The sequence below is a fragment of the Penaeus japonicus genome, unplaced genomic scaffold (assembly GCF_977035675.1).
Source record: "Penaeus japonicus unplaced genomic scaffold, GWHDUDI00000001_assembly GWHDUDI00000031, whole genome shotgun sequence".
NCBI lineage: Eukaryota > Metazoa > Arthropoda > Malacostraca > Decapoda > Penaeidae > Penaeus > Penaeus japonicus.
This window is the reverse complement of record NW_028234433.1, coordinates 30,012,323-30,024,822: the sequence shown is the minus strand read 5'-3', so window position 1 is coordinate 30,024,822 and position 12,500 is coordinate 30,012,323. Positions and strand designations below refer to the sequence as shown.

At 38.1% G+C, this 12,500-nt stretch overlaps 3 protein-coding genes across 3 annotated transcripts in view; all 3 read left to right on the top strand.

Moving 5' to 3' along the window:
- Positions 1-2,378: 2,378 nt before the first annotated feature.
- LOC147468098 (cuticle protein CP1499-like) lies at positions 2,379-3,447 on the top strand. Its single transcript, XM_086556123.1, has 2 exons — positions 2,379-2,415; positions 2,602-3,447. The coding sequence occupies exons 1-2, from the start codon at positions 2,404-2,406 to the stop codon at positions 3,370-3,372; spliced, it is 783 nt and encodes a 260-aa protein (XP_086412249.1). The 5' UTR covers positions 2,379-2,403; the 3' UTR covers positions 3,373-3,447.
- A 3,557-nt stretch (positions 3,448-7,004) lies between these two features.
- Positions 7,005-8,156, top strand: LOC122250476 (cuticle protein CP1499-like). Its single transcript, XM_086556121.1, has 2 exons — positions 7,005-7,128; positions 7,311-8,156. The coding sequence occupies exons 1-2, from the start codon at positions 7,117-7,119 to the stop codon at positions 8,079-8,081; spliced, it is 783 nt and encodes a 260-aa protein (XP_086412247.1). The 5' UTR covers positions 7,005-7,116; the 3' UTR covers positions 8,082-8,156.
- Positions 8,157-11,793: 3,637 nt separating this feature from the next.
- Positions 11,794-12,500, top strand: part of LOC122250472 (cuticle protein CP1499-like) — a 1,125-nt gene continuing 418 nt past the window's right edge. Inside the window, exons 1-2 of the mRNA XM_086556120.1 lie at positions 11,794-11,916; positions 12,077-12,500. The exon at positions 12,077-12,500 is cut by the window's right edge and continues 418 nt beyond it. Of these exons, the coding sequence (XP_086412246.1) occupies positions 11,905-11,916; positions 12,077-12,500 (436 nt within the window). The 5' untranslated portion in view covers positions 11,794-11,904. The remainder of the gene's footprint in view (positions 11,917-12,076) is intronic.

Here is a 12,500-nt window from a genome sequence, read left to right as displayed (position 1 = left end):
AAAGTCGCTTTTCAATTGATTTATATCAATTATATTTACACCATCACCGATAGAACAAAACTCACAAAAAATGCATAATTCTTGAGCACATTCATTCAGATACTTCAATGATGATAATAACATAGAATAATATATATACATACACTTAGGATAATAAATCAGGGCAAATTACAATAATAGATATAAAATATCGTAACCACAACCCGGCTCCGCCGACCACCGACCAGCCATCGTCACCTCCTTCCACTACCTTGTCCAAGGTCGTTCTCCCTCCTTCAACCGTAGCTACCCCCTACAACCCCTTAAAGAGTCAAATAGACCGAAACCCAAATCTTAAGTGTCGCCGAACAAGTTTCGAGTCCCGTCAGTCCGTCGCTGTCTCGAGGATAACAGTATGAGGTCATCTATGGAGGTCATACAGGGGCTGTCATGCACAGGTCGATGGTCGAGTGGGCGTTCAGGGTTAGCCATGTAATGAAAATAATATATATATATATATATATATATATATATATATATATATATATATATATATATATATATATATATATATGTCTGTATGTATATACATATGTATATACATACATATATATACTTATATATGTATATATGTATTTATTTATGTATATGTATATATATGTATATATATATATATATATATATATATATATATATGTATGTATATATATATATATATGTATGTATATGTTTATATACATGAATATATGTATATATATAAATAGATTAATATACATTTATATATATATAGATAAATATATATGTATATATATATATTTATCTATATATAAATGAATATTAGTTTATTTATATATATGCATATATTCATGTATATGAACATATATATATATATATATATATATATATATATATATATATATATATATATATATATATATGTATGTATGTATATATATGTATATATATACCTGTGTGTATATATATATATATATACATATATACCTGTATATACGTAAATATGTATGTAGATATAAATATATGTATATAAATGTATATATATGTACACACACATATATGTGTGTCCACGTGTTTATCTATATTTTGTATGCAGATATTAATCTGTATATCTTTCCATCTATGAATACGTACACACATACATATATTTATATATAACCATATGTATTTATGTATATATAAATAGAGGTATAAATCCTTACTAAAATACAGTTACAAGTAAACCAACACAAGACTGGTATCCCTTCTGATCACAAGGGGTGACCCAAAGCCCCTTGTGAGTAAACGCGTTCAATAATTACCACCGATTACAGAGAAGCGAGAGATAATGCCTCCAAGGGCCTGCGTGCCATCCTAGTGCCACAATCTGCAAATCTTTGCCCACGTGATTCAGGTGTCGTGTTGGAAGGTGAATCGGAACATTGCGGCCACCGTCATGCAGTCTGGACTGCATGATTTTCTTCCAAACTTCCGACCCGAATTCACCCTTCAGTCACTAAAAGAGTTTTTTTTTCCAGAAAAGGATTGCTGGTCCCTGAAACGCGAAGCCGTGTTGACTGACGTTGCAAACACGAGTCACCCCTGAGTCACTGAGCTCCTATGGGTCCTATCGTCTACCAAGTCAAGAAGGGACACGACCAGAATATTTCTGAAGCTTAGTGGGAATAGAGGAAGTTTCTCGAACAGCCCGGCTACTCGTGATTACTCTCTAGAACTTCGTTTGCTTGGGCGGACCAGATGAAATATGACTGAACAGTCTGCAGGTCAGACAATGCTATGAACAAGTCACGATCATCTGTCCAGGGGAGTAATGTGGCAATTTAAAGAAAGGTGGATTGAATATACTCTCGTGCTTAAAAAAAATGTCTTTAATTAAATCAATATGACAGTAATTCTAAAATTTCTACTGATAGCTATGGTACTGCAAACTACTGCTAGAACTAATATTGCTATTAATGGTTTTAAAGATTGATAGATAGTTGTACTACTACTACTAAAAATAATGATGTTCATAACGATAATAATAAAAGTTATAATGTTAGTAATCATGAATTGTATTATCTATAAATTTATGGTTCAGTGCGAACATGCCATGGACAATGTAGGTGATGTAAAGATATATAGGTACCAGGTTGTTTAAACTTGTTCACGGATATCTATTATCCCCTTAATCAGTGCCAGTCTTTGTTCATGCTGAATAAACCTCTCTCCCCCCCCCCACCCCGTATCTATCTGTCCATAGCAACAAGACTATAACAATCCTAACTTAGGTTTACTGAACTGCAGCTGATCCAACTTTGGTCAGGGTCTCCGCCTCGAGGCTCCTCACTGACCTTCGACGTCTGGCTATATAAAGGGAGCGAGAGCCTTGGCTCAGCACAGTACGGATCTTCGTCTAAGAAAGTCAACATGAAATCTCTGGTATGTTCCTCTCGGAGTGACTTCTGGCGTATGAGAGATACGAGAAGAAGCCTATTAATATTCCACTGATAGGACTTGCATTGGAAAGTGGGCGTGGTGAATGCATACTCATTACCTGAATACGGAAATAGTAGCTGGTCTCGGCATAATACGAGTGTATAAGGAGAAACTTCTTTTTTTTCACAGGTCCTTTTGGCAGTGCTAGGAGTGTGCTCGGCTGCTCCCTTCATCGGAGACACGCCCGAGGTACAGGCTGAGAAAGCACGGTTCTTCCAAGCCTTCCGTGCTGCTCAGGCTGCTGCCACTCCTCAGCAGGCTATCCAGACCGTCGCCCCTGTCCAATACCAGTGGACTGGACCAGTAGCTGCCACCATCCCCGCCGGAGTCGACGGCACCATCACCCCCGTGGCTGACACCCAAGAAGTGGCCGCCGCCCGCAACGCCTTCCTCAACGCCTACAACGCACAGGTCAGGGCCACAGTTGGCACCGTGCCTGTGGTTCAGGCCCCAGCCTTCAATGCCGTCCCAGCTGTTCCCCAGCAGGCCTTCCACCAAGCCGCCCCTCAGACCCTCAAGTGGACTGGACCAGTAGCTGCCACCGTCCCCGCCGGTGTCGACGGCACCGTCACCCCCGTGGCAGACACCCATGAGGTGGCTGCCGCCCGCAACGCCTTCCTCAACGCCTACCGTGCTCAGGTCGCAGCCACCGTTGGCACCGCACCTGTCGTCCCTGCCCAGGTCCACACCTTCAACCCAGTCCCCGCCGTTCCCCACCAGACCTTCCACCATGCCGCTCCACTCCAGCCCAAGTGGACTGGCCCCGTGGCAGCCACCGTCCCAGCTGGACTCCCGGGATCCGCTCCCCAGGTGGCTGACACTGCCGAAGTGGCAGCCGCCAAGCAGGCGTTCTTCAACGCGTACCAGAGGCAGGTGGCAGCAGCGGCGCGCCCCTTCTAGACCGTACTGTGATTAGGTAAATGTATAGTAAATATTAACCAAATTTTTCAATAAAAATATATTTTCACAAATGTACTTCTCTCTGTTATTGTCCAATTTATATCATGATGTATTTCGACGAATGATGCAAAACCCACACACACATATATACATGCATGTATAGATATATATAGATAGAAAGATAAGTAGATATGTATATATATATATAGTATGTATATTTATATATATTTATATGTATATGTATATAAATATATACATATTAATACATTATATATATAATATTTATATATACATATATAATAAATAAACAAGCATGTAGATAGATGCATAGATAGAAAGATATATATATATATATATATATATATATATATATATATATATATATGCAATATATATATACATGTTTATATATATATATATATATATATATATATATATATATATACATGTATATATATGAATACATATATACATATGAATAATTATCTCTCTCTCTCTCTCTCTATATATATATATATTTATATATATATCAGAGGCAGTCGCTATTATGGAAGCCCTAGCCCATGCAGCCTAGACTGACGGGCATGTTGTCATACATACAGACTCTACGGCCGCCATTGACAGCCTGCAGCAAAGCACGCCCCTTGATAACGTTTACCTTCTAACCACGATTCTTACCATTGCTCAGAGAATCCTGGATCAGGGTAGACGCATTATCATCAACTGGATTCCAAGCCATGTTGGTATTAAAGGGAACGATGTAGCTGACAGGCTAGCGGAGGAAGGCAGGGAAAAACCCTTGAGCAATCTTGTGGTGCATCCTAGCCGGGAACTGCTAAGGCGTAAAACGATGGCTGCAGGGCAGGTCGGTGCCATAGAGAGGTTGCGAGAACCTCCCCCTCGGCCAGCTGGAACTCAGACGCCACAGGCTATGAGTCGCTGGTACTCTCTCCTAAAATACCAAGGCGAACTGAAGTCAGTCTTCACAGACTGAGATTAGGCTACCCTTGTGCGTGGCAAATCACACCCACCATTGGGCATGATGAGCGACGCTGCAGACATTGTGGCGCGCCGGACGCCAAGATAGAGCACTACCTGATGGAATGCGAGCACACTCGCTTCCTCAGGCAGGGCCCAGAGACGACAGCCGCCGGGCTGGTAAGGCGGCTATGCCTATTGCTTTCCCCCTTGGCAACTGGAGCGCCTTCAGGCAATCCAACCGCCACGGTAAGCATTCAGTGGTGATGATCAGATGAGTCAGCACTTATAGCTGGCAGAGGCCGGGCCGCCTCGTGCATATAGCCCGGGCGAAGGAACGTCTTCGCAAATCTCTCTGAACTGAACTGAACTGATTTATATATATCCATACAGACGAATATTCTTATACATATATAGATATGCATCAATATATTTCCCCTCATTTGAATATGCATGTATATATGTATATATACATACAAATATACAAATATATATATAGATAGATATATAAATTTAGATATATATGTATATATGTATATACATATATATACATATAAATATACATATGTATATATACATAAATGTATATATATGTATATATATATATATATATAATATATATATATATATGCATATACATTAAAATATATTTATATATACTGCATATATATATATACATACATATATATATATATATATATATATATATATATATATATATATATACATACATATGTATATGTATATATGTATTTACATACAAGATATATTTATACATACATACATATATACGTATATATATATATATATATATATATATATATATATATTATATATATAAATATATACATATATATGTTTATATGCATAAATATATATATGTATATATATATATATATATATATATATATATATATATATATATATATATATATGAATATACAAATGAGTGTACATTTATATTTATACATACATATAATATATGTATATATATGTATATATAGATAGATATATATATATATATATATATATATAGAGAGAGAGAGAGAGAGAGAGAGAGAGAGAGAGAGAGAGAGAGATACATGTATATATATAAATAAATACACACAGACACACACACACCACAAACACACACACACACACATATATATATAATATATATATATATATATATATATATATATATATATATATATATATATAACATATATATATAGGTATATATATCTGTATATATGTATATATATAAATATATATATATATTTATGTAAATATGTATATAGATATAAATATATGTTTGTTTATATATGCATTTATATGTATATGTATGCACACACATATAGATATGTATGAATATATATGTGTGTCCATGTGTCTATGTATATTTTTATGTAAATATCTATATGTCCATCTTTCAATCTATAAATACACACACACAAGTATATGTCTATTGATATATATATATATATATATATATATATATATATATATATATATATATATATATATATATATATATATATATATATATATGTAAATATATATATGAATATAGATAGAAATCCTTACTAAAATACAGTTATGAGTAAACCAACACAAGACTGGTATCCCTTCTGATCATAAGGGGTGACCCAAAGCCCCTTGTGAGTAAACGCCTTCAATAATTACCACCGATTATAGAGAACCGAGAGATAATGCCTCCAAGGGCCTGAGTGCCATCTAAGTGCCACAATCTGCAAATCTTTGCCCAGGTGATTCAGGTGTCGTGTCGTAAGGTGAATCGGAACATTGCGGCCACCGTCATGCACTCCGGACTGCATGATTTCTTCAAAATTTCCGACCTGAATGCACCTTTCAGTCGCTAAAAGAGTCTTTTTTCGGGAAGGATTGCAGGTCCCGGAAATGCGAAGCCGTGTTGACTGAGGTTGCAAGCACGAGTCACCCCTGAGTCACTGAGATCCTATGGGTCCTATCGTCTACCAAGTCAAGAAGGGACACGACCAGAATATTTTCGAAGCTTAGTGGGAATAGAGGAGGTTTCTCGAACAGCCCGGCTACTCGTGTTTACTATCTTGAGATTCGTTTGCTTGGGTGGACCAGATGAAATATGACTGAACAGTCTGCAGGTCAGACAATGCTATGAACAAGTCACGATCATCAGTCCGGGGGAGTAATACGGCAATTTCAAGAAAGGTGGATTGAATCTACTCTCGTGCTTAAAAGATATATATCTTTAATTAAATCAATATGACAGCAATTCTAAAATTTCTACTAATAGCTATGTTACTGCAAACTACTGCTAGAACTAATATTGATATTAATGGTTTTAAAGATTGATAGATAGTTATATTACTACTACTAAAAATAATGATGCCCATAACGATAGTAATAAAAGTAATAATGTTAGTAATTATGAATAGTATTATCTATAAATTCATGGTTTAGGGCGAACATGCCATAAACAGTGTAGGTGGTGTAAAGATATATAGGTACCTGGTTGTTTAAACTTGTTCACGGATATCTAATATCCCCTTAGTCAGTGCCAGTCTTTGTTCATGCTGACTAAACCTCTTTCTCGCCTGTATCTATCTGTCCATAGTAACAACACTATAACAATCCTAACTTAGGTTTATTGAACTACAGCTGATCCAACTTTGGTCAGGGTCTCCGCCTCGAGGCTCCTCACTGACCTTCGACGTCTGGCTATATAAAGGGAGCGAGAGCCTTGGCTCACCACAGTACGGATCTTCGTCTAAGAACGGCAACATGAAATCTCTGGTATGTTCCTCTCGGAGTGACTTCTGGCGTATAACAGATACGAGAAGAAGCCTATTGATATTCCACTGATAGGACTTGCATTGGAAAGTGGGCGTGGTGAATGCATGTTTATCTGAATACGGAAATAGTAGCTGATCTCGACATAATACGAGTGTATAAGGAGAAACTTCTTTTTTTCGCAGGTCCTTTTGGCAGTGCTAGGAGTGTGCTCGGCTGCTCCCTTCATCGGAGACACGCCCGAGGTACAGGCTGAGAAAGCACGGTTCTTCCAAGCCTTCCGTGCTGCTCAGGCTGCTGCCACTCCTCAGCAGGCTTTCCAGACCGTCGCCCCTGTCCAATACCAGTGGACTGGACCAGTAGCTGCCACCATCCCCGCCGGAGTCGACGGCACCATCACCCCCGTGGCTGACACCCAAGAAGTGGCCGCCGCCCGCAACGCCTTCCTCAACGCCTACAACGCACAGGTCAGGGCCACAGTTGGCACCGTGCCTGTGCTTCAGGCCCCAGCCTTCAATGCCGTCCCAGCTGTTCCCCAGCAGGCCTTCCACCAAGCCGCCCCTCAGACCCTCAAGTGGACTGGACCAGTAGCTGCCACCGTCCCCGCCGGTGTCGACGGCACCGTCACCCCCGTGGCAGACACCCATGAGGTGGCTGCCGCCCGCAACGCCTTCCTCAACGCCTACCGTGCTCAGGTCGCAGCCACCGTTGGCACCGCACCTGTCGTCCCTGCCCAGGTCCACACCTTCAACCCAGTCCCCGCCGTTCCCCACCAGACCTTCCACCATGCCGCTCCACTCCAGCCCAAGTGGACTGGCCCCGTGGCAGCCACCGTCCCAGCTGGACTCCCGGGATCCGCTCCCCAGGTGGCTGACACTGCCGAAGTGGCAGCCGCCAAGCAGGCGTTCTTCAACGCGTACCAGAGGCAGGTGGCAGCAGCGGCGCGCCCCTTCTAGACCGTACTGTGATTAGGTAAATGTATAGTAAATATTAACCAAATTTTTCAATAAAAATATATTTTCACAAATGTACTTCTCTGTGTTATTGTCCAATTACTATTATGATGTATTTCGACGAATAATGCAAAACACACACACACATATACTTACATGTATAGATATATATAGATAGAAAGATAAGTAGATATGTATATATATAGTATGTATATATATATATATATATATGTATATGTGTATAAATATATACATATTAATACATTATATATATATATATATATATGTATATATATTTATATATACATATATAATAAATAAACAAGCATGTAGATCGATGCATAGATAGAAAGATATATATATATATGTATATATATATATATATATATATATATATATATATATATATATATATATGCAATATATATATATACATGTTTATATATATATATATATATATATACATATGTATGTATATGAATACATATATACATATGAATAATTATCTCTCTCTCTCTCTCTCTATATATATATATATATATATATATATATATATATATATATATATATATATTTATGTATATCAGAGGCAGTCGCTATTATGGAAGCCCTAGCCCATGCAGCCCAGACTGACGGGCATGTTGTCATACATACAGACTCTAGGGCCGCCATTGACAGCCTGCAGCAAAGCACACTCTTGATAACGTTTATCTTCTGACCACGATTCTTACCATTGCTCAGAGAATCCTGGATCAGGGTAGACGCATTATCATCAACTGGATTCCAAGCCATGTTGGTATTAAAGGGAACGATGTAGCTGACAGGCTAGCGGAGGAAGGCAGGGAAAAACCCTTGAGCAATCTTGTGGTGCATCCTAGCCGGGAACTGCTAAGGCGTAAAACGATGGCTGCAGGGCAGGTCGGTGCCATAGAGAGGTTGCGAGAACCTCCCCCTCGGCCAGCTGGAACTCAGACGCCACAGGCTATGAGTCGCTGGTACTCTCTCCTAAAATACCAAGGCGAACTGAAGTCAGTCTTCACAGACTGAGATTAGGCTACCCTTGTGCGTGGCAAATCACACCCACCATTGGGCATGATGAGCGACGCTGCAGACATTGTGGCGCGCCGGACGCCAAGATAGAGCACTACCTGATGGAATGCGAGCACACTCGCTTCCTCAGGCAGGGCCCAGAGACGACAGCCGCCGGGCTGGTAAGGCGGCTATGCCTATTGCTTTCCCCCTTGGCAACTGGAGCGCCTTCAGGCAATCCAACCGCCACGGTAAGCATTCAGTGGTGATGATCAGATGAGTCAGCACTTATAGCTGGCAGAGGCCGGGCCGCCTCGTGCATATAGCCCGGGCGAAGGAACGTCTTCGCAAATCTCTCTGAACTGAACTGAACTGATTTATATATATCCATACAGACGAATATTCTTATACATATATAGATATGCATCAATATATTTCCCCTCATTTGAATATGCATGTATATATGTATATATACATACAAATATACAAATATATATATATAGAGATAGATATATAAATTTAGATATATATGTATATATGTATATACATACATATACATGTAAATATACATATGTATATATATATATATATATATATATATATATATATATATATATATATATATATGCATATACATTAAAATATATTTATATATATGCATATATATATATACATACATATATATATATATATATATATATATATATATATATATATATATACATACATATGTATATGTATATATGTATTTACATACAAGATATATTTATACATACATACATATATACGTTATATATATATATATATATATATATAATATATAATATATATATAATAATATATACATATATATGTTTATATGCATAAATATATATATATATATATATATATATATATAATATATATATATATATATATATATATATATTGCATATATGCATATATAAATGAGTGTACATTTATATTTATACATACATATAATATATGTATGTATATATATAATATATATATATATATATATATATATATATATATATATAGAGAGAGAAGAGAGATACATGTATATATATAAATAAATACACACAGACACACACACACACACACACACACACACATATATATATATATATATATATATATATATATATATATATATATATATATATATATAATATATATATATATATATATATATCTGTATATATGTATATATATAAATATATATATATATTTATGTGTAAATATGTATATAGATATAAATATATGTTTATATATATATTTATATGTATATGTATGCACACACATATAGATATGTATGAATATATATGTGTGTCCATGTGTCTATGTATATTTTTATGTAAATATCTATATGTCCATCTTTCAATCTATAAATACACGCACACAAGTATATGTCTATTGATATAGATATAAATATATATGTATATATATAGATATGTATATATGTATATATATGTATATATATATATATATATATATATATATATATATATATGAACATAGAAATCCTTACTAAAATACAGTTGTAAGTAAACCAATACAGGACTGGTGTCCCTTCTGATCACAAGGGGTGACCCAAAGTCCCTTGTGAGTAACCGCGTTCAATAATTACCACCGATTACAGAGAAGCGAGAGATAATGCCTCCAAGGGCCTGAGTGCCATCCAAGTGCCACAATCTGCAAATCTTTGCCCACGTGATTCAGATGTCGTGGCGTAAGGCGAATCGTCACCGTCATGCGGCCACCGTCATGCACTCCGGACTGCATGATTTCTTCCAAACTTCCGACCCGAATTCCCCTTTCAGTCGCTAAAAGTCTTTTTTCGGGAAGGATTGCAGGTCCCGGAAATGCGAAGCCGTGTTGACTGACGTTGCAAGCACGAGTCACCCCTGAGTCACTGAGCTCCTATGGGTCCTATCGTCTACCAAGTCAAGAAGGGACACGACCAGAATATTTCTGAAGCTTAGTGGGAATAGAGGAAGTTTCTCGAACAGCCCGGCTACTCGTGTTTACTCTCTAGAACTTCGTTTGCTTGGCCGGACTAGATGATATATGACTGAACAGTCTGCAGGTCAGACAAGGCTATGAACAAGTCAGGATCATCTGTCCGGGGGAGTAATATGGCATTTTAAAGAAAGGGGGATTGAATCTACTCTCGTGTTTAAAAAATATATTTTTAATCAAATCAATATGACAGTAATTCTAAAATTTCTACTGATAGCTATGTTACTGCAACCTACTGCTAGAACTAATATTGATATTAATGCTTTAAAAAATGGATAGATAGTTGTACTACTACTACTAACAATAATGATGGTCATAACGATAATAATAAAAATAAAAATGATAAAGTTAGTTATCATGAAAAATATAATCCGTAAATTCATGGTTCAGTGCGAACATGCCATGCACAGTGTAGGTTTTGTAAAGATATATAGGTACCAGGTTGTTGAAATACTTGTTCACGGATATCTATTTGCCCCTTAATTAGTGTCAGTCTTTGTTCATGCTGACTAAACCTCTCCCTCCCTTGTATCTATATATATATATATACATAAATATTTATAAATACACATATGTATGTGTTTGTGTGTGTACACCAGAATCCACAGTAACAAGACTATAACAATCCTAACTTAGGTTTATTGAACTACAGCTAATCCAACTTTGGTCAGGGTCTCCGCCTCGAGGTTCCTCACTGACCTTCGACGTCTGGCTATATAAAGGGAGCGAGAGCCTTGGCTCAGCACAGTACGGATCTTCGTCTAAGAACGGCAACATGAATTCTCTGGTATGTTCCTCTCGGAGTGATTTCTGGCGTATGAGAGATACAAGAAGCCTATTAATATTCCACTGATAGGACTTACATTGGAAAGTGGGCGTGGTGAATGAATGTTTATCTGATCTCGGCATAATACGAATGTATAAGAAGAAACTTCTTTTTTTCGCAGGTCCTTTTGGCAGTGCTAGGAGTGTGCTCGGCTGCTCCCTTCATCGGAGACACGCCCGAGGTGCAGGCTGAGAAAGCACGGTTCTTCCAAGCCTTCCGTGCTGCTCAGGCTGCTGCCACTCCTCAGCAGGCTTTCCAGACCGTCGCCCCTGTCCAATACCAGTGGACTGGACCAGTAGCTGCCACCATCCCCGCCGGAGTCGACGGCACCATCACCCCCGTGGCTGACACCCAAGAAGTGGCCGCTGCCCGCAACGCCTTCCTCAACGCCTACAACGCACAGGTCAGGGCCACAGTTGGCACCGTGCCTGTGCTTCAGGCCCCAGCCTTCAATGCCGTCCCAGCTGTTCCCCAGCAGGCCTTCCACCAAGCCGCCCCTCAGACCCTCAAGTGGACTGGACCAGTAGCTGCCACCGTCCCCGCCG